The sequence below is a fragment of the Sus scrofa genome, chromosome 1, assembly GCF_000003025.6.
Source record: "Sus scrofa isolate TJ Tabasco breed Duroc chromosome 1, Sscrofa11.1, whole genome shotgun sequence".
In the NCBI taxonomy this organism is placed as follows: Eukaryota; Metazoa; Chordata; class Mammalia; order Artiodactyla; family Suidae; genus Sus; species Sus scrofa.
In genome coordinates, this window is record NC_010443.5 from 193913158 (window position 1) to 193935395 (window position 22238).

A 22238-nucleotide genomic window follows, 5' to 3' on the forward strand; every position below is an offset into this window, starting at 1 on the left:
CCAGCTTCTCCCAAGACCTTGTCAGAGGCCTTGGCAAAGGCACTGAGGTAAGAGTGGACCAGGGATGCTGTTACCTGCTGTCTGTCCTGTTCTTGTCTCTTCTAGTTCTCTCTGCTCTGAGCTGCAGTGTAAAAATAACCCAGTTAGTAAACTGAAAATAGCTTAGTTCTGCAAATGATAAAACATTCTTCCTTCTTAAATCAGACACCTTCCTGAGGTGGTTTCCTGCCAAGCTTTCGAGACTAGAGCGCTTACACCTGAGATTACACCCAAGGAGCGCAGAAAGCACTGGGCTTAACTGTTGAGACTTTCACCTTCCAGCCTGCTGGCCTGTTGCTGACGGAGAGATCAGGAGGCCCCTTGAGCACTGTGGGAAGGGCTTCCATCCTCCCTCCCCCACACTGTCCCAAGAAAGAGTGCTGAGCAGAAGACAGCCTTGGAGCTGGGTCTTTACAAGTGCATTAAAATTTTTGGAGCAAGCCCATCAACAGACTAGCAGGTTGAACAGATCCGTGCTATCAGGCATCTCAGTGACTGAGGTGTAATAGTGCTGTCCCCTGGCAGAAGGGCGCTCACCTTGGCTTCAGATGCTGGTGACGATGCTGCTACAGGCTCTTCAGGGTTGGCCTCATCCAAGCTAGGCAGGGATGAGCCCAGGTTCTGAAATCCACACCCCGAGAATTGAGTTTGTGGAAGCAGACTCTGAACAGTCTCAAGAGCATAAAAACATGCCTCCTGCAGGCTCTTCATCATTCCACTGCCCTCTCCCAACCCTGAGCTTCTTGAGGGAGGGTGTCTTCCTTCTGTGCTCATCCCCTCCCAGAGAGCCTTTCTCACCGTCAAGGGGAGATAAACAAGGAGAGGCTGGCCACCTGCACCCCACATTGGTTATGGGGGGATGAGTTTGGCAGCAGCAGGGAAACAGAAACAGTGTGACAGCGAGCTGGCTGGAGGTGACACCATCACGTGGCCGGACATGTGTACTCCAGTGGGAAGGGGCCAGACCGAGAGATACCTGTGGAGTCTGCTGTTCTGAGCTGGAGCACATTTTAGAGAAGAAGGTAGACCTATGAGAGTGGTCAGAAGAGACCCACCAGGTCAAGGAGAGGACGAGGGGACTGTCCCGTGAGAAAAGTGAAGACACAGAGGGACCTGGCCTGTCTTTCATGACCCTAGCCATGTTGATGGGTACTGTTGTTGGTTCCCTCTTACAAGTGACAGCACGGCTTCCAAGAGCTTTGGTCACTTGTCATGGCCACGACACACACAGCTAGAAAGGGGCACAACCCCACTGGGGCCACGTGCATGCAGCCTCCCTCCGCTAGCAAGGCTGCAGCACCACTCTCCCATTTGCCTCCACAAGGACATCTTCATATTTAAAAGCCACAAAGGGGGAGTTCCCGTAGTGGCACAGCGGTAACAAATCCGATAAGGAACCATGAGGTTGAGAGTTCAATCCCTGGCCTCGCTCAATGGGTTAAGGATCTGGCATTGCCATGAGTTATGGTGCAGGTTGCAGACACGGTTCGGATCTGATGTTGCTGTGGCCGTGGTGTACGCCAGCAGCTACAGCGCCAATCAGACCCCTAGCCTGGGAACCTCCATATGCCGCAGGTGTGGCCCTAAAAAGACAAAAATAAACGCCACAAGGGGACTCACCTGGCTCCCCTCCAGGGACATTAAGTCCTGGGACACTTGCTCCAATAACTGTTTGAATTTCTTCTCAATCACATGGACCTTCTCTTCAGCCTCAATGTAGTCTTCCCCATGCCCCTTGGTAAGCAGGCTGTTGGAAATCTCTCGTAAGGAACTTACTTGAGGTTGACGTGCCACAAGCTCCTTTTCCAGTTGCTAAAAATACAGAAGTGTAAAATAATTGCTTACTGAAAGGGAAGATAGTGTGGCTGGAAGAAGCTTCCTCAGTGCCAGGAAAGGTCCAGGATGAACTCAACTCCAGAACCACCTTCTCCTCCTACCTGCCTTTCTGTCCTTGGACTTGGCATCACTTAGCTTATACCTGACTTACTTTTCATTCCTTCTTGTTCTGGAGGCAACTGCAGTGCTGGAGGAAGTAGAGGAGAGGAGTGAGGGGTGATATGAGAAGACTGAGCCCTCATCCACCATGGCAGGAAGCCAAGGGAAAGTCTGGAGTGGATAACTTGGGAAAGCACAGCTTTACGGAAACCATTTAGAAATACAGAGGTAGTGGGTGAGTCCGCTTTATTGTCTTGCTTGATGTTTAATCTGATGGCCACTGGACCACATACACATAGTATTAAAAGCTCAGTTCTGGTCACAAGAGCCACATTTCAAGTGCTCAGTTGCTACCTGTGGCTGGTGGCTGTCACGGTGAACAGTGCAGATGGGGAACATTTCCATCGCTGCACAAAGTTCCATTAGAGCTGCTCTGGATTGTGGGGCTTTACAAAGATTTTAGTACAAAAACACATGTTTTAAACAATGTCCAGCGCTTTGATTAAATTTAAAATATTTAAAATTAAACCAGATATAAAATACGTGAATAAAAATGTCACCTTGAGTGCACATGAGAATATATGTCTCATGTTGGCTTGTTGGTGAAATAAATATATGAAAGCACAACTACCCTCCCAGAAGAAAGTCTGTGCCATGTGGATATAGAAACTCATACAGCTGTCCTCCTGGCTGTGGGGCAACTGAACATCCGGATTCCCCCCAAAATAGCTGTATTTACAGGATACTGCTGAACACCTAGACCCCCAGTTCCTGAGTCTTGAAGACTTCCTGCTCTGGACCACAGCTTTTCACTCCTGCATCATTCCGCATGAGAACTGCAAAGGATCCTCAGCAGCCACCACCAGGAACACGAGGACCAGAACACCCTCAGAGCGCTATTTTCAGGAAGGCCAGGTGAGGGCACCCAAGTACTGACCTCCTGAGCAGCCCAGTTGTAGCGCAGGACCCTGGCAGTGTAACCTACCGTGAGTTCTTCCCGACACACCAGGAGAGCCTGATGGTTCGCCTCTGGGTCACGGATGTGAGCCTTCTGCCTCTGGCTCTCGGCACTCGCTAACCACAGCAGCAGATTTTGACTCAAGTGGTGGAAATCCTTAAAAACAAAGACATGGGGAGTTCCTGTCATGGCTCAGTGGTTAAGGACTCCGACTAGGAACCATGAGGTTGCGGTTCAATCCCTGGCCTTGCTCAGTGGGTTAAGGATCCAGCATTGCCCTGAGCTGTGGTGTAGGTTGCAGACGCAGCTTGGACTCTGTGTTGCTGTGGCTCTGGTGTAGGCCGGTGGCTACAGCTCTGATTGGACCCCTAGCCTGGGAATCTCCATATGCCACAGGAGTGGCCCTAGAAAAGGCAAAAGGACAAAAAAAAAAAAAAAAAAAAAGAAATGGTTGCTTTGCTCTTAGAACTATGAGGGCAGGTGTGCTGGGAAGCAGCTTGCTGCTTCTAATCCATCATCATCGTCTGCTCTTCTGGTCTTTATCCAGTGAATAAAAGGGCCAGAGTTAAACTAAATGCCAGGCCCCAAACAAAGGACATCAGAAAAGGAGAACATGCTGGGCATAGACCCAGGACGCGCAAGAAGGGTTCTCTCAAGTGAAAAGTGCTGGCAGAAAGGTGGGCTTCAGAATGCTCCACCTGACATCACGTAGGGCCCACACAAATTATTCCACAAATTTGCTAATTCAATGGTCACGCGAGACACCCTGACAAAACAGGCTGCTCATGGGCTCACGATCTTGAAGATGGAATCAGAGCTAACCTGGGCTGGGCATTTACTATGTGTCAGGAGCTGGGTCAAGGTTACAGAATGTGGTCCCAAAAAGAATCCTGTGAAGCAGGCACTGGAATTATTCCCATCTTCAGATAAGAAAACTGAGTCTGAAATGTTCAGTGATTGGCCCACAGCCTCACAGCTATTAAATTTAGCTGCAGAGCTGGGTTCAACTGCTCCCTGTTCCAGGGCAAGATTGCTCAGTCACTCTGCTATCTAGCCTTCCTGGCGGAAGGATAGATTGGGGGGGGGGGCGATATTGATGTGACATCTCCAGCCTCCCAAGGAGCTAGCTGGCACCCTCTCACTATGAGCAGGTCTGCACCTGGGTGGGAAACAAATGCAGGGCAAGAAGCAGGTCTCTGAGACAGTAGGTGGGCCTCTGGAAACAGATGGGGAGCACATGCTTCCTAATATGAGCCATATTTGGCTGCATCCAAGTGGCCCGATGTTGATAAAAATATCTGCCTCTCCCACCCACGTGGGCCTGGCTGTGGGGCCTCCGGGTGCTGAGCTGGCATACCTGGCACTGCATGAGCGACTGTCGTAAGCCCTCCCTCCAGCTCTCCACCGCCTCCTGGGCCGCGTCCCAGCGCAGGCTCAGCTGGCTGACTCGATCTTGGAGCTCTTTGGAGTCGGCACTCTCGGTCTGCAGAAATTCCTTGCTGCTCACATTGACAGAGACCAGCAAAGCCTTGTGGGTGTTAAAGGCTTTTACTATCTCCTATGGAAGAGAGAAGAGACTGGGTGAGGTGCTCTCAAAACAGGGATGAGGATCATTTTGAACCTCAGTGGGGAATGGATCTTCCAAATCCTTCTCCAAGCCACAGCCCCAGATACGAGGGTGACGTCGCCTGTGACTGGCTGGGGAGCATCAGGGGAGGGAGCTGCCTTACAAGGTCACCAGCTTGGCTGGGCAGCTGACGGACTGAGAATGGAGGCCTGACTCCTGGAGGACTGGCTATACTGGGGGCATGAACAGACCCTGCTGACCTCCAGTTGGCTTCATGATGACATTTCCGAATCAGATTAAAAGTCTTCTGGGTAAAGCACCGTTATCCTAAATTTGCCCCTAATGTCCCAGAAGTGCCATTCTTTAGGATGAAGGGTAAGCACAAAGTAAAACAGTAGTACGTGCGTGAAGATGGCCTGGATACCCCTAACCCCTTCCCTGGGTTCTCCCAGGAGCCCGGGCTCATGTTCTGAGCACCCACAAAGTGTAGGCTCAAGGTGCACCCCCACCCACCATGGCCCGTCAGTTCCAATGGGGCAAGGGCTGACTGTGTGGGTGACAGAGCCTAACTGGGTAGCAGAGTAACCATCTCAGGCCACTGAACTCATCAATAGGTGAGCTGTCCTACTCCCCCACCCCAAATGTGCCACCCCTGCTCCTGCCTGTACACATTTGGAAGGGTGTTTTAAGCGGCCTGCCCATTGCCGCTAGTGCCTCCAGAAGAGTCTTGAGGCACCTCTGAGGTCAGAGCAGAGCCACACCTCCCCAGCACTGCTCTGGGCTTTGGGATCATCTGCAGGTGCGCCTCTGAAGAAAACACAAGCCTGCATCCGTGTCTCTGCCAGTTACAGACATGAAACAGAGGAGATGGACTGGTACACACACCATGCCCCAGTCGACCCTGATGCCACTAACAGATCAGACGTGCTCACCAGCACCACCAGCACTTACACCCGCCCTCACTCACCTTCAGCCTCTTCACTCGGAGTTCTATCTCCTGCATATCAGAGGGAGGCTCTGCCAACTTTAATGTCTCCAACTCTGCTTCAGTTTTTTCCAGCCAAGTGGTAATGTCGCTGATACTGGAGTTAAGCTGCTGCAAGTTTTGCTTTATTCTGAGTTTCTTGTGAAGTTCTTGTGCTTGGATCAGCTCCCATCTATCAAAGTCACCTGGAATAACAAGCCGCCAACAAAAAGAAGCAATCACGCAAGTAGATTTCTCTGCTTCCACCTAATTCAGGGTCACAGTGATAAAACCCATCAGGGATGCTGGTTCCAAGAGGCCCGGGGTTTGGAGGCTATCAACTTCCCTTGGTTGTGGAACAGCATGTTGCCCTCACTCTGGTTCAAGGCTGGGGCCGCTGCATTCCCAACAAAGGCTGGAACCAGGTGGGGGGCAGCTAGGAGGCCCAACATGTTGCCAACAGGTGCTGTACTCCCCATATGGTGCTCCAGTTCCTGCTGGTTTTTTTTTTTTCCTTTCTTTTTTTTTTCCCCCTTAGGGCCGCACCCACAACATATGGAAGTTCTCAGGTTAGGGGTTGAACTGGAGTTACAGCTGCCAGCCACATCAATGCAGGATCTGAGCCATGTCTGCGACCTACCACCGCACACAGCAATGCCAGATCCCTGATGCACTGAGCGAAGCTAGGGATCAAACCTGCATCCTCATGGATACCAGTCGGATTCGTTTCAGCTGTGCCATAAAGGGAACTCCCTTCCTGTTTTGAGGGGCTTTCTCCTTGTGTCTGTGAATGATCAGGTCAATGCAACGAGTATGACTTTAGGCTCAGCTGAGTCATTGCCTTTAGGGTCTCCCAAGGAGATGCCCAATACAACTCTTTATTTTCTTCACATCTGATCTTTACATACAAGTGAGGTCACACAGGTGAAAACAGGCCCTTCATCACATGAGGCTCAATTTATCAATATTTAAGGAATAGTTTCCGAAGTAAAGTGAACAGCCTAGGCATTTGTCCATAAATACAAGTCAGCTGATTCTAAAATGACATTGGCTGCCATAGGCCCAGTTCAGCAGTTTTGGTGAGTAACACAGTCCATTCCTAATTAATGTTCCATTGAGCCATGACTTAAAGTAAATGCCCAGCTAGCCCAAAACTCAGTCTACCTCTATACCAACTGCCTGATTTCGCCGTACCTGACTGCTGCCTGGTGAGGGGAGCCAAGCCCTCATCTTCCTGCCGGGGGTTGCCATTCAGGGCTCTTGGATCCTCTCTGCCACCACCGGTGACTGGGGACAGCAGCAGCTTTACCTAGATGGGAACACTTTTTATGTTACCATCTATACATTTTTTTCACTTAACATTTAATAGTTTATTGGTATAAATGTTCTATTATATTACCAGTTATTGTTGTCCATCTGTTACCATGCCTTGTTTATAAATTAAATTTATCACAGGTATGCATGTAAAGGGAAAAACACAGTATAAACAGGGTTTGGTACCACCTGTGGTTTCAGGTACCCATTGGGGTTCTTGGAATGAATCCCCCATGGATAAGGAGGGACTTACTGTACTTTGAGTTCTATATTTTTTTTGAATTTCTATTTTACTTTTATTAAAGTTGATTTATAGTGTTCTGTCAATTTCTGGTGTACAGCACAGTGACCCAGTCATACATACATACACATTCTTTTTCTCATATTGGCCTCCGTCATGTTCCATCACAAATGACTGGATATGGTTCCCTGTGCTGTACAGCACGACCGCATTGCTTATCCATTCTAAATGCAATAGTTTGTACCCACCAACCCCAAACTCCCAGACCATCCCATTTCCTCCCCTTCCCTCTTAAAGGCTGTCTAAAGAATGTCTTGGTTCATATTAACAAGTGAGAAATGATGAGAGCCCTTCTCTTCACAGGGTAACTGGCTGGTAATACAGAGGTGCTTCAGTGTCCAGGGAGCATTTCTAAGCATGCAGAGCTGAGGGCAGAATAAAGCCTCAGCGGAAGCCCAGGGAGGGGGACGTAGGTGAGATGTCAATATTGGGAATAAAATGGCCTGATTTGATTTGAGGCTAACGTTCCTCAAATGAACCATGCAAAAAGAGTTACAAACAATCGTTGAGCTTACCAGACTGTTTTTATGTTAGCACTTTTACATTTGCAGTGTTTTACAAAATTTTAGTTACTCTCCCCCAAGCCTCAGCCACTCTGTGGAGCTGGTTGGCATTATTATCACTGGCAATTGGGAACACACAGAGGACACATCTGTTTCCTACAGTCACTCATTATCAAGCATTTATCTCTCACTGCAAGTATTGACTCTTCCGTTATCAATGGGCAGCTGCTGCTGTCCCCAGCTTTTCTGAAAATGTATCTGTTTTAGAAAAAAGTCATGCTTTTCTTTGTATTGTGTCCATAAGGCCTACTTGTGTGGAATGAAAAAAAGCAAACCAGCCTTTAGATTTGTGGCTGTGCATGTGCGTGCGTGCAGATACAGACACACACACACACACACACACACACACACACACACACACACACACACACACACACACACACACAGACGGGCTGAGCTTTTGAAAGGGACCAGGTGAGGAACACAAACTCAGTCACCAAGAGAGGCCAGACCACCTGACCTTGGATATAAGGTAAAGACGAGGTGCTGGGGCCTTTCTCCCAGGGCTAATAGGTCTTGTCCTACACCCACAGAGGAACAGATTGAAAGTGACAACTGCTTGCTGAACAAGAGGAAGGTTTCTGAGTTGGGCACAGATATCCATTATCAAATGACTGGGATCTGACCATGGGTAGGCAGAGTCTTTGCCAACTATCTAGCGACAGTCAATTCTTACACAGAGAGGATACTCTGAGGATTAACTAGTCATGCTCACATCATTTATGATTTCTCCAAGAGATGACACAGAAAATGTACAAGACATTTTAATTTCAACTTGCTCGTCACTAATTCTCTGTACTGAGAATGATCTGGGTCCAACATGAAATCCCAGGCTGGCTGGCCTCCAGCAGCTGCAGAGTCAGAGCATGCCAAGGACTCATGTTGCCTGAGGAAACTGTAACCAAGAAAGAACAGTTCCTGGTATAAACAGCAATAACAAACCAGCTATCGTAGTGATGACAATGATAATAATAATAGTGACCACTTCTGAGGGCCTTCTTTACACCTTCAAACACATTAATGCCAACAATGATGATGTAAGGTAGGCTTATCCTCAGGTTAGGAAAGCTTACGGAGGCCAGGTGAGGTGTTTATGGCCCTAGAGCATTTACTGGTAGGGCTGGGAGTCAAACCCATGTCCACCATAGTACACTGTCCAATTTTTTTGAATACGAAGTTACAATTTTTTGTTTTGTTTTTGCTTTTTAGGTCTGCACCTGTAGCATATGTAAGTTCCCAGGCTAGGGGCTGAATCGCAGCTGTAGCTGCCGGCCTATGCCACAGCCACAGTAACATGGGAGCCAAGTTGTGTCGGTGACCCACACCACAGCTCATGGCAACACCAGATCCTTAACCCACTGAGCAAGGTCAGGGATTGAACCTAAATCCTCATGCATACTGGTCGGGTTGGTAACACACTGAGCCACAAAGGGAACTTCCCAATTTTTTGAAAAGGATCTATAGTCAAGGCAAATATAACAAAGGTCTTAGAATGCATGTATATATGTGTAAGTGGGCCACTTTGCTGTACAGCAGAAATTGACAGAGCACTGTAAATCAACTATAATAAAGAAAATTAAAAGCAAAGCAAAGGTTTAGGTCAGGGGCAGCTCAGGAAAGCCAGCGCACTGCTTTTCTGCTGTTTGCACGGATGACTAACTCAACAGCAATATCACTGTCACACTGTGTCTACACTGAAAGAAGGTGTTTGGCCAGACACCTATGGCTAAGCCTAGCATTTCTGCCAGAGTTCTAATGAAGTTGGGACAGTTCAGAAGAGATGCTGTCACCATGGGAAAACCAGCTTCAACTATGCCTGGGGAGTAAGCATATACCACAATCTCTCTTTGAAAATTTTAACTATTACTCATACACATGGGTCATATTCTCAGTGGGGTTAAGACTTACATAGGCTGGTTTGTAAGGGGTGCTGGAATCGGAGGCAATGGGCTGTACATTCCTATCACCTCCCATTTGTTTGTAGCGACGCTTGGCACAGGAAGGGCTGTCAGGAACATGCCACGAGTGGCCTTCAGAAATGGATTTACCTGAAACAAAAACATGCCAAGTGACAGTCCACTCTCTCCAACCAGAGGGTTCATGTTTAGTTACACAAAAAAGGTCATGGGTAACATAGTGCGGTCATAGTATCACATGAGTTCTGCAGCTTTCCTTGCAAAGCATGCACATTTGCAACATGTCAGTATGTTCCAGAGGGAATGAGATGAGACTCATGCAACCGAGCGACACAGGGCCTTCACTAGATGGGTTCATGACGGAACACAACAAACATACGATCTGCTGCGGGGTGAGCAGCCTGCTGGAGCCAGGGTCTCTAGAGGTGGGGGCTCTGGCAGCAAGGCTGTCAGCGATGGGGTGGGGCAGCGTGACCATCAGGATGGACCTGGGGACCAAAAGGCTGCTGCTGGCTCTACGCACCACTTCAGGTAGGGATGGGAATGGGAATAAAGACAGAGCTGCACATCAAGAAAAGAAAGGTGTCTTCTCCTGCAGCAGAGGCAACGGTATCCCTACCCCTACCGCCCCACCTCTTCCCAGAAAATCACCATAAGCAAGGAAGTAATTCCAAACCAAGGCACCATGAAGAAAGCCTGGCCCATGCCAAAGGACTTGGGTTAGATGGAGGGGAAATAGACATTGGAGAAGGCACCATGAAAAACTCCCTCTGCACAGGCCTGGGGGAAAGAGTGGGTGGCATGGAGACTGCGCTGGTCTGGCCGGGTTTTGTATGTGTGAGTATGGCAGTGCAAATACACCATGACACGAGGACCCAGGGCATGGTGTCACAGAAGGCAAAGATCAGACATGACACGGAGCGAGGTTTAGGATGCAGAGTGGGCCGCAGGATGCTGCCATGTGGAGACACATGCATGGACAGGGGCCTACCAGAAGACGCTTTCAAAGTTTTTGTGGTCATTTTAAGATAGGCCTCAGGATTTTCAGGGATTTCTACATCTGAAAAAGAACAATGTCATTTTCCTCACGGCAGGCGTCTGTAGATGAATGCCCAAGTATTAAGTTAAAACAGTAGAAACATTGTCATCTGGGAGGAAAAAAGTAACTACCCTTTATCTGCTCTTACTAAAAAGCTTAAAAAAAAAAATGATTTTTTTCAGTCAATTCCTGACCATCATAATCAGTGGTGGGGGAGCGGAACCACACAGAAAGAACAAAGACAGTCTACTGATATTCTGAGAAGTCACAGATGAGCCCCTGGGATTCCCAGGGCCATCAGGGAATAGCCTTCGTGTCCCGAGCTGGACTTTGTACATTTTTCCTTTTTGTTCCACTGGTCCTAGGAGTGGGCCGACTCCCAGGGAGTCAGGTGGTCAGGGTCGACGCAGGAAGCCTGGACCCCAGGGCTGGGAACGTACCTGACAGTGCACTGTAGAAGGGGCCCTCCTCGTCCTCTTCGTGAGAGGAAGAGCCTCCCACGTCCCCTGTGTGATCCCACTCCAGCGGGATGGAGTCCACACTGACTGGGGTCTCACAGCCGGAGCGTTCAGGCCCTGGCGCCGGGGGCACCAGATGACAAAGGGCCGGAGGGGCTGAGGGCTCCTCACTCTCTCCCCGTTTTCGCCAAGAGTCGTCCTGGATCTCTCTGGGGTCCTCCATGTCTGTTTCATTCTCAGAGGCCTCCTTTTCATCTTCCAACCCCTGGAAGGCACACCCAGTTTTCAGAATTAACCCAGTCATAGCCGTCTGCAATTAGGAGGAGCACGGCAAGTTGGCCGGGCCACCACTTACTGAGAATGTCCACCCACCTTTCTGAGGAAGCTTTGACAAGGAATCAGGTTCCCGGGCCCTGTGTGTGGTTATTCCAATGCAGACTATCAAGTGTGAGGCCTAGACTCTGTATTTTTCAAAATTCTACTTTCTTTTCCAGGAAAACCTAAAATTTGATCATCTACATGAAATATCTTTATATAAAAATAAGGAAATGGCAAAATTATGGCAGGTTCATCCAAAAGCCAGAAAAATAAAAATTTAAGGGCCGTTAATGTTCTAGATGAAATTCACACCTTCAGGGACCAGATTCTTTCTTTTTACACCTCAATCCTGTTCAGAATATAGAATACATCCTCTCTTCAGTGACCCTAAGAAAAATGACTGGAAGTTGCCGTTGCGGCACAGCAGAAACGAATCTCGCTAGTATCCAGGAGGATGCAAGTTCAGTCCCTGGCCTTGCTAGGGGTTAAGGATCTGGCATTGCCATGAGCTGTGGTGTATGTTGCAGATGCAACTCAGTTCCTGCGTTGCTGTGGTGTAGGCTGGCAGCTCTAGCTCTGATTTGACCCCTAGCCTGGGAACCTTCATATGCTGCGGGTGCAGCCCTAAAAATAAAAATTAAAAAAAAAAAACAAAAAACCTGACTGCAATTGGCTATATTTTAAAATGAGGAAATTGGAGGGCAATTTTTGAGGCTAGTTCACTGAAAAAATTATGTTTCAAGTTGGCCAGTTGGCGACACAAAAATAGAAAAGATGGCCAGTTACGTTGGTCAGTGGTTCCCACTGAAGCTCCTGTCACAGAAAGGCAGTGAATAACATCCTTGACTCCACCTGAACTTCCCAAAGGTCCTTTGTGGAGGAAATATCACAGCTGGTGCTTTGGGCAATTCAAAGGTGAGAACAAAGCACCAAAAGGGCAAAAATATTAAGACAGAAAAGGAAAAGGCCAATACACCCCCAAGTGACTAAAGGAAGCAAAACCAGAACAGTCATCAAGGTATCCTGGGGGCAATGACAGGCCAGAGTTGCTCTGTGCTCAGGAGCCTGTAGGAAGTGGTAAGACGAGCAAGAACTCCTTTCCACTGGGAAAGGGAGCTTCCAAGTAAGTACTGGCTCTATATTGGTAACAGTGAAAAGAACACTTTGCAACTCACCTTTTTCTTTTTTTCTTTTTAGGACTGCACCCTTAAAACATGGAGATTCCCAGGCTACGGGTCAAATGGGAGCTGCAGCTGCTGGCCTACACCACAGCAACACCAGATCCGAGCCATGTCTGTGACCTACCCCGTAGCTCACAGCAATGCCTGATCCTTGACCCACTGAGTGAGTGAGGCCAGGGATCAAACCCACATCCTCACAGACACTAATAAGGTTTGTTTCTGCTGAGCCACAACAGGAACTTTTTTAAAGCAGATTCAAGAGACAGAGAATAAACTAGCAGTTGTCAGCGGGGACAAGGGAAGGGGAGGGAAGTAAAAGGTGCACACTATTAGGTATAAAATAAGCTCCAAGCATACACTATACAGCATGGGGAATACAGTCAATATTTTATAATGACTATGAATGGAGCATAACCTTTGAAAATTGTGAATCACTCTATCATACACCTGTAACTTACATAATATAGTCCAGCAACTATACTACAACAAAACAAAACAAAACAAAAAAACAGCTTTTGGGGGAGGGGGAGGTGCAATGAGATGCACTAGGAGTTTGGGGTTAGCAGATGCAAACTATTATGTTTAGAATGGATAGGTAACAAGGTTCTGCTATATAGCACAGGGAACCATATCCAATCTCCCAAAATAGACCATGATGCAAAATAATATTTTTTTAAAAAAGAATGTATATACAGCATGAAGGAGTCACTCTGCTATACAGCAAAAATTGGCACAACATTGTAAATCAACTATACTTTTAAAAAAATGGCACAACATTGTAACTATACTTTAATTAAAAAAAAAAAAACCTCAAAAACCCTCCCCCCAACAAAAACAAGCTTTTTTTTAACCATAAAATAAATCACTGTTAATCATCACATAGTATGTTTCCCAATTCTTTAAAAGAGTCTAACATCAATTTCAGAGAGCAGAGGAGGCCCGTGTGGGTGGTGGTCCCCTTACCGGTCCAGGGGAGGTAAGCCTACGGTGGAACCGGGAGACCCTGCCAAACACCTCCTGGCAGTAGCGGTGCAGCTCCTCCAACTCATCCTCAATCACCACGGCATCCAGGGGCTCGCTTTTCTGAATCAGCTGCTCCCCAAAAACGATGAGCTGATCAATCTTGTTAGTATTTAATGTAATTTCCTGCTGGAAACCCTATTTAGAATATGGGACACAAAAAGATTTCAAACTCAAGCATCATCATTTTTTAACTAAATGACCATAAAGAATTTGAAATGATCTGCCATAGTTGTGGCACAGGTCGCAACTGTGGCCCAGGAACTTCTATGGGTATGACCGAAAAATAAATAAATAAATAAGGCATGATTTATTTTAAAACAATCGTACATATTTTTTTTTTTCCTCCCTGTTCAGGGCACTGACTTTTTCAATTAAAATAATTTCAAAAGTTTGACATGGATGGACATCCACTGTCACTGGGTGTGAGGAACAGGCTTTGCCTTATTGACACTTGGTGGAAACAGAAAATCTCCTATCATCCATCTCCAACCCTCCGACCAGCACTTGTTTGGGCTGACACAACAGTGATGGTCATTGGTGCCATTTTATCAGGGAAGGCAACTTCCATTTCTCAACCTCTTAAAAAATCTAGCCACAGAGAAAATTACAGCAATTGAAGTGTAACACAGACATTTGTGACAGTGGGAGAGAAGACATCTGTGTCTGGCCCCACTCTTTTTTTTTTTATTTTGACTACACACAGTGGCATTTACAAGTTCCTGGGTCAGGAACTGAACCTGAGCCATGGCAGCAATCCGAACCACTGCAGTAACAATGCTGTATCCTTAACCTGCTAGGCCACCAGGGAACTCCCTGGACCCATTCTTGAGAACAAGTTACCTCCTGTTCAAACCCCCCAGGCTGTACTCAGACTCAAGCGGTGAAGAAACAGCTTCTTACGAAGTTTTGTTTGGAACCTAAAGCACACTCTCCCCTTGGATGATTATAAATGACCAAGAGAATAGAGGGCCTGGCTCCAATGACCCTGGGACTGAAGAAGCAGCGTCCTTGCTCATGATAACCCAGCAAGATATAAGTGGATGCAGGCTGGCTGCTCCAAAGCTCTGACATATGCTCTTAGGGTGTCAGGTAGAGTTTGTGCCTGGCCTGCTCTCTGAGAAGGCACTAAGGAAGCAGGCCTTACGTTCAGCTGGCGCATCTTGTCATCAGCGTGGCTCTCTGAGAAGTGCTCCACGTTGGTCAGCTGCAGGTCCATCTCCGTGAGCCACACCAAAATGCTCTCCCTGGTGCCTTCAAATTCCTCCCTCTGGCTGGTGAAATGCTATGAGAGGGAATAAAATCATGTCTGTGTTGAGGGCAGAGTGAGCGACAAACAGCGAGGTCTCTCTCAGCAGAGGGCAAAGGATACCTGGAGTAGCCCTGACACAGGAGGTCTTCGGGAGTTCGGGTGGGGTCCAGAGCCCAGGTCTGCCCTGGCTGTGTGAAACCGACAAGCCCCTAACTTCTCTGAGTCTCAGCGTCTTTGCTGGTAAGCAAGGTATGGGGATGTTGACTGTGATGCTAGGATTCTTTCAGCCTTTGAAATTCTCTAATTCTCCAGGCTAAGGCAGTGGCTTTCCCAATCTATCCTTTAAGGAACCCTCCTCAGAGTGCAGGCTGGGCACCTAGACTTCTGCAGGAGCTTAGGCTTGACAGAAGGATTTAGCAGCTCCAAGATATAAAAGTACTGATCTTGGGGTTGGGCCTGGACTAACACCCATTTGCCTTCACTGATACAATTCTGAATGTATTTTCTTAAAGAAAGAAAACTCAGACTTATCACCTCCAATTAAGGATGCCTGTCAGGTTATCAGCTGATAGGTGGGCAGCTGATTCTCAGACAAACATAGCATTCAGTGCCAGGTGAATGTCTAAGCTGGTCACAGTCAAATCAGCAGAAGATAAAGAAATTAATACAAGGGGGTTGTCTGAAAAGTTAGCAATTTCCTCCTGAGAGGGTTAAAAAAAAAAAAATCACCCAATTTTCCTCTTAGGAGGGTTTCAAGAACACCCTGCTTTGAGAACAAAAGCAAGGATTAAAATCATTTCCTGCAGCCACAACCCACACCCATCCTGTCAGTTTACACCTGGGCTCACAAAGGTGGACATAGGATGTCCTGGGAATTACAGAAATCTAAGGTGACTGTTTACACCCCAACATTTGAGGTTCATCACCAAGCTCTGAAATCGAGAGGATAAGCACTGCCCCCAAGCTCTACAATCCGGGAGTGGGGGGGGGAGTGGGGGGGCTCCATTCATCCCCTTGAAGTGCAGGGACCAACAAGACACACCAAAGTGGGAGATGGGCCAAAAGGGTCCCTCTTCAGCCCGAGAGGCACCTTTGTCAGGCCTGGTAACAGTGGTGCCCCAGACTCTGGACATATGTGAGCTAACATGCATACCCTCAAGGGTGGCAGAAGTCCAAAAAAGAGATGTGTTTAATAACACAAATCCCATAAACAGGCTCTGCCCAAGAAGCCTGTTCTTAAGCAAATAATTTCTCAAAAAAAAAAAGAAAAGAAAGAAAAAAGAAGAAAAAGGAGGCTTTGGGCTTAAACAAAAGGGAGGGCTGTGCTGGAAGCAGATTAAGACAGTTGATGACTCTTCCACCTGTGGCTTTGTTACAGGCCTGATATCGCATATCAACCCCCACCCTGAACATCTACATATGCCCTGGGGATGCAGGGGTTACTCTGAGTCTCCGCAGGACAGCCGTGACCCGCTTCTGCAGGTTGTCCCAGCGCTGGTTGCCCTCGTGCACCATCTGCTTCAGCTTGCTGGCTGTGTCAGTGCGGTTCTCTCGGGCCAGGCGCCGGTACTGCTTGTTGATGAGCTCTAGCTGCGTGAGCCGCTCATGGATCTGCCGCTGGAAGGCCTGTGGCACAGGGTACTGTCAAGCCAAAGCGCCAGGGAAGCCCTTCCAGACCCAGCCCCCAGCCCCAAACTGCCCCGCAACGGAAGAACAGGCTTTCAAGTTCACTGCATAGTGGTTGGCATAACTGGTGATGCCCCCGCGGAGCCGCAAAGCAGCTGATGACAGGCTGGGGACAGGGCAGCCCTGGCCAGAGGTGGGGGAAGCCTGCCACCAACAGGAAGTCATTTCAGCCACTCCTGGCCCGCCACGTCCTTGGTTACCAGGAGCGCTGGTTGGGGAGGGTCTTCACCTCAAACCTCTTCAACTCCTCCTTGGCAATGGTGTAGAGCACAGCAGAGGAATTGGGGAAGGCCGCCGTCTTCTCGGCCGGCTGGAGCCAGTCCTCGAAGCGGGAATAGTCATCTAAGAACTTCTGCCACAGCCTCCACGTCTCCTCAATTCTGATGGAACAAAAGAAACTCAACGCCATCCACTAGCCAGAACTTTGATCCGGCTTTTTCTCCTGGGACTGGTCCCATTGCCAACCCCCCGGCATTGGCACTAAGCATGAGTGGAGCACAGACCCTGATCCTTTCCAGGAAATAACCAGGGACACATCACTTCTTGGTCAGAGCACCCTCCTCCCGGGAGTGGCAGGCCGCTGGGCACTCCTGCTCCACGGAGGTGGCCCAGCAGGAGACAGGTGTCCTCTGTTACCTAAAGGACAGCGGCCACACGTGTTATGCCCGACTAGGGGAGACATGGCCCTGACTCTATTTTCCTTGAACGACTCCTTTCATGAGCACTGGTCACACCTACTGAGCCATCCCTCCAACTCTTGGCATGTCTCTCAGTGAAGGGGACAGAACACTGCCTAATAGATCTAAAGAGGACCAGGGGCTGGAGGACCACGTTGAAGACACCCAGGGCTGCTGGGTCCTTACTTCATCCGCCGTTCCATCGACATGGCACAGATGTTCCTCCAGCGCCTGTCCAGGCTCCGGGTGGTCTGCTGGATGGAGTCGCACTCGGTCTCATTGGCACAGGCATCCGAGTCGTGCAGGAGGACGTCACAGATATTGAACACAGACTCCACCCCCGCACTGTGCTGTTCGATGTCTCGCTGCAGGTCCTACACCAACGGGAGAGAAGAGGCACTTTGAAGTGGGAGGGTAGGGGGCCGGCATCCAAGGAGCCCCAATGACCCCACCCTTCTTCCAGCCTGGGGGACATGGTCTTGCGAGCATCTCTACCTGGGACTTGGGCTAGGTGGATTCTCTCCTCCATGGATCCCTGTGCTGTGGCACCTGCCACAAGGCCTGGCTAAGGGCAACAAGGGGACGGATTTGTTGAACTATGTGAAAGGGTGGGAAGAGTGGGGGTCCATCCCAAGAGCCCACTACCCCAGACCTGGGGAGGGCACAGGGTCTGCTCTACACCACCAGTCCCCAGGCCCCCAGTTCAGACCTAGTTTTGGGGAGGTTTTTCTCAGAAAACTGTCTCCAACAGGATGTAAGATGTCAGCCACAGAAACTCTTACCATTTTATCAGTCACAGAGTTCTTAAGTCTCCAGAGGCCTCTGTGCTATCTGCACACAGACACCCCCCACCAAAATGTGCATGCAGCTGCCCAGGGTCCAGAGCCTCCCCCACCCCACCCCCGAGCCCAGCCTAGGGCTCATAGGCCCAAGGAAAGAATTTGGGGCAGAGAATCTGCCCTCCAACAAGGGGGTCCAGCTGTGGCTGCAGCTCCGAAAGTGGGTAGGGTCTCTGGCATCTTGTGCCATGGTGAGGACAGTAAGACTGGCTCAGAACAAAGAACATTCACCAAGAGAAAAGGTATGGTCATAGAAAAAGTGGAAAACTTGCTGAAGAATAAACACAGCATTTTCAGTTATCACCTAGAGAATTTTTCTTCTGCACAGAACGGCAGGGCGGGGGCGGGGGGGGGGTCCTGCATGATTGAGGCCTCTCCTGATAGCCAGATTCTGTGATGCATGCATGACATGTGACCACACCACCCATCTTAGTACCAAATTACTTAGTACCCAAGTGAAAGAGGAAGACAAAGTGAAATAAGCCACTGCTAGCTATAAAAGTTCCCTGGATTCAATGAAGTTTATTTTACAGGAAGGATGATTTTATAAACAGTGCCTGCCCCTGTCTGCACCAAGGCAGCATGAAGGTCATCCCAGGTCACTTTGATATTTAATAATTTTGGAGCTTATGATTGGATCACTAGATACGACTAATGTTTCCTTACTTTTCCTCTGATAAATGCACAATTTAGATCATTCGACATCCAGGCAGAAATGAAAGAAGAAAATGGTAACACTCAAAGCACGTTTTAAATCAAGCAGTTCCACATAGGTCCTAACTGATGAAAAGTGAGCACCTCAAAGTTACATTCAGAAGAAAGTGTGTTTTTCAGTTTGTCCTATGGAGAGAGATACGCAGGTGATTTTTTTTTTTTTAAAGCTCTGAAGTGCAGGACAACTGCCTGAAATGCTGCAATGGGAATAGCCTTCTTGGGGTCAGGGGATGACAAGCTTTATAATTATTAGGTTTAAATAAAACTCCAGGTTTAAGAATTCTTGCCTGTTCAAAGAATTGCCACAGGCTTTCTAAAATTTACAGGTATTGATAAATATCCCTTTCAACTTTTTTCGCCAAAGTAATAAAGAAGGAATCTTAATGCTGGTGCTAAATGGGTAATAGTGACAACCTGCCCCCGACCTCCCCTGGTAGGGGTGGATAGGACATGGCTGAAAAGCATTCAAAAAGTCCAGTCTATGGATAAACATGAATGCCACGTATTTTAACAGCCTCTTTGCAGCTCCTCTACATTATTTACTTAGCACATTTGAATAAAACAGCTAAAAAAAATCCTGATAACTATAAAGGGTAAACAACAGCAAGAAATGAGCTCTATGATAATTTACAAAGGACCATCAACATCTTGATTAAAAAGGAGTCCCAAGTTTTTCAAAACTCCCAAAACAAACTCTAAAAGAATGGCCTGCTGATATTGAAGTATGAACTAGTGAGTTGCCTTGTAAAATACAAAGTGGGGGACCATATTTTTTTATTTACTCTTATCTTTTTTAGGGCCACATATGGAGGTTCCCAGGCTAGGGTCTAATCGGAGCTGTAGCCACTGGCCTACACCACTGCCACAGCAACGCCAGATCTGAGTTGTGTCTGTGACCTACACCACAGATCATGGCAACGTTGGATCCTTAACCCACTGAGCAAGACCAGGGATCGAACCTGTGACCTCATGGATCTTAGATTCATTTCTGCTGAGCCATGAGAGGAACTCCGGTGGACCATATTTTAAAACACAAACCACTGAAATACTGGACAAGTAACATTTTGCAAACTGAAATAATCCCACCACCTGTGCCCACTGAGGTCAGAGTCTGCATAAGGACCGAATTTCAAAACTGTTCAAATGCAGATATGAAGTGGGACTTAAGCAACAACATCAAACAATGTGAAAGACTTCACCAACGGTTCTGGAAACAGAGGTGCCTGTTCGTTTTGTTCTGCTCCTGAGCAGGTGACACTGAGCACTGAAGCTGGCGAAGAGCTACCAGCAGTCAGGGAGCAGTGAGGGGGATGGGGAAGGAACTAGAGCTGAGAATGCAGCTAGGAAGAATGAGAATACAAAAGAAACTAGAAAAACAAGATAAAGGGGAGGGAGAAGAAAACCTGGCTGAGAGGGCAGAAAATCATGTGGTTGTGGGGGCCCTGGGAGGTGGCTTCAGAATGCCTCTGGTGGAAGGTCTGGGGGTAGCAAGCAAGTTCTGCGGGGGTGGGGGTTGGGGTCTTGGGAAGGATTTGGGGGTTGGCATGAAGATGACTTGGCCCACTAGGGAGGGGACCACTGGTAATTACAGGGAGTGGGGGTACCTAACCCTCCATGCCACCATCAGGCCCTTACAGGGAACCAGGAAACTAAAGAAAACTGGAGAGAGAGGCTGAAGACTCAGTGAAAACGGTCTGTGGTTTAAAAGCATCACAAAGGTGGCCACCACTTCTTTCATATTTTGAAGATGATGAATTCTACAGGAATGACAATACAACTCTCATTACCTAAGGAGTCTCACACAAAGAGGAGAAGATCTGACTCTACCTGCACCAGACCCCCAAGGATATCATGATGAGTGGCTCTTAATCACTTTTGAGGGCCTGAGGGCTCTGGCAGAGGCACTACTTACTAGGTGATCCCAGATGTTTGGGTCTTATTTCTGGAAGCAATCAAGCAATTTATTATATTTAAATTAGTGACAGAAACACAAGTCAGGTTTTTAAAAAATGGCCCATACAGAATTTTTACGTGTGACACATTTTCTGGTTTGGGTGGAAAATGCAAGGTCTGGGTTTAGTTATAACTTTTTGTTTGTTTTGTTTTTGTTTTTGTTTTTACTTTTTAGGGTCACACCTGTGGCATATGGAGGTTCCCAGGCTAGGGATCAAATTGGAGCCGCATCTGTGACCTACACCACAGCTCATGGTAACACTGGATCCCTGACCCATTGAGTAAGACCAGGGATCGAACCTGCATCCTCAAGGATACTAGTCGGGTTTGTTACCACTGAGTCACAATGGGAACTCCAGATATAATTTTTTTTTAAATAAGAATACTAAAGGTTTTCTCAGGACATCTTTAGTAGGCAGAATATCAGCACACTCCCCCCCTCAACCTCCTTCCCCCCACCCCCCCACTATGTTCTTATCCCCACGACCTGTCTAGGTTACAGGGCAAAGGAGAATTAAACCTGCCAATCAGCTGCCCTTATAACAGGGAGATTATCCTGGATTATCTGGGTGGCCTAATGGCATCCCAAGGGTCCTTCAAAGCAGAAGGAGAGCCAATCTGAGGGAGAAAGGCACAGAGAGATGAAGCATTGCTGGCTTTGAAGGGGACCATGGACAAGAAATGCAGGCAGCCTCTAGGACTTCAAGGCAAAGAAAGGGATTCTCCCCTAGAAGCTCCAGAAAGGAACGCAGCCCAGCAGACGCTGTGGTCTGAGCCCAGGGTCAGATTGCTGACCTCCAGAACTGCAAGATGATAACTCTGTGCTAAACTGCTACAATTGTGGTGATTTGTGACAGTGCGATAGAATATTAATATAACATCTCTCCTCTCTACAGCAATGGCAGTCCTGAACATTAGCTCCATAATTGCACTCTGTAACTGAGGGATAAGACTTTCATGACAGTGATTCTGAATTCTAAAGAGGAAACCTCCAAATCAACCAGATTGAAATTAAAGATGGTTTCCGTACAGGAACAGACATGGTCGAGAGAAGGGCAGCTGCACCAAATTGCACACTCCTGGAAATAAATTCCCTGCAATTTAATGACGTTTTGTCACACTTCAGATTTACAAAATGTTAACACACGTTATTAGTCCCTGCCAAATTTAGCCAGTCATTCTTTAAGAGGAAAAATGTTGTCAGCTTCTGTTCTAGTTACCTGAAAAAAACTCACCAGTTAAGGTAAATGGTTATTCACAAGGCCTTGTCTATGAAGAGACTGCTCAAGAAGTTCAACCTAATAGATCAATCCTGTATCAAAATGAAGCCAATAATGTTCAGTAGCTGTGACTGTACTGACAAGGGCATTAAAATCTTTGTAATGTCCATTAACATGGTAGTTAAATCAATATTCATTTCTCCAAAAAGCAGAGACAGAATTTCGATGACCTAAATAAAAAAGCCGTACTTAAATTTCTGAGGCTAAGTGGAAAAACCAGTATTTTTACTTTGCAGCATTGCTAAATCATACTAGTTTGAAAAT

At 47.7% G+C, this 22238-nt stretch overlaps 1 protein-coding gene across 11 annotated transcripts in view; it reads right to left on the reverse strand.

The window, feature by feature from the left end:
* The window catches only part of SYNE2 (spectrin repeat containing nuclear envelope protein 2), a 442988-nt gene that overhangs the window by 3595 nt on the left and 417155 nt on the right, over positions 1-22238 (reverse strand). For 9 of the 11 annotated variants that reach the window (XM_021074201.1, XM_013993486.2, XM_005660039.3 and 6 more), the window contains 15 exons: positions 17375-17562; positions 16741-16891; positions 16269-16451; positions 14721-14858; positions 13517-13711; positions 11037-11319; positions 10549-10617; positions 9550-9689; positions 6658-6772; positions 5467-5669; positions 4290-4490; positions 2960-3088; positions 1660-1851; positions 577-660; positions 75-121 (listed from right to left, as the gene is read on the reverse strand). In XM_021074201.1, coding sequence (XP_020929860.1) covers positions 75-121; positions 577-660; positions 1660-1851; positions 2960-3088; positions 4290-4490; positions 5467-5669; positions 6658-6772; positions 9550-9689; positions 10549-10617; positions 11037-11319; positions 13517-13711; positions 14721-14858; positions 16269-16451; positions 16741-16891; positions 17375-17562 — 2318 coding nt within the window. The remainder of the gene's footprint in view (positions 1-74; positions 122-576; positions 661-1659; positions 1852-2959; positions 3089-4289; positions 4491-5466; positions 5670-6657; positions 6773-9549; positions 9690-10548; positions 10618-11036; positions 11320-13516; positions 13712-14720; positions 14859-16268; positions 16452-16740; positions 16892-17374; positions 17563-22238) is intronic. The other 2 variants (XM_021074160.1, XM_021074171.1) reach the window with 1 other exon arrangement.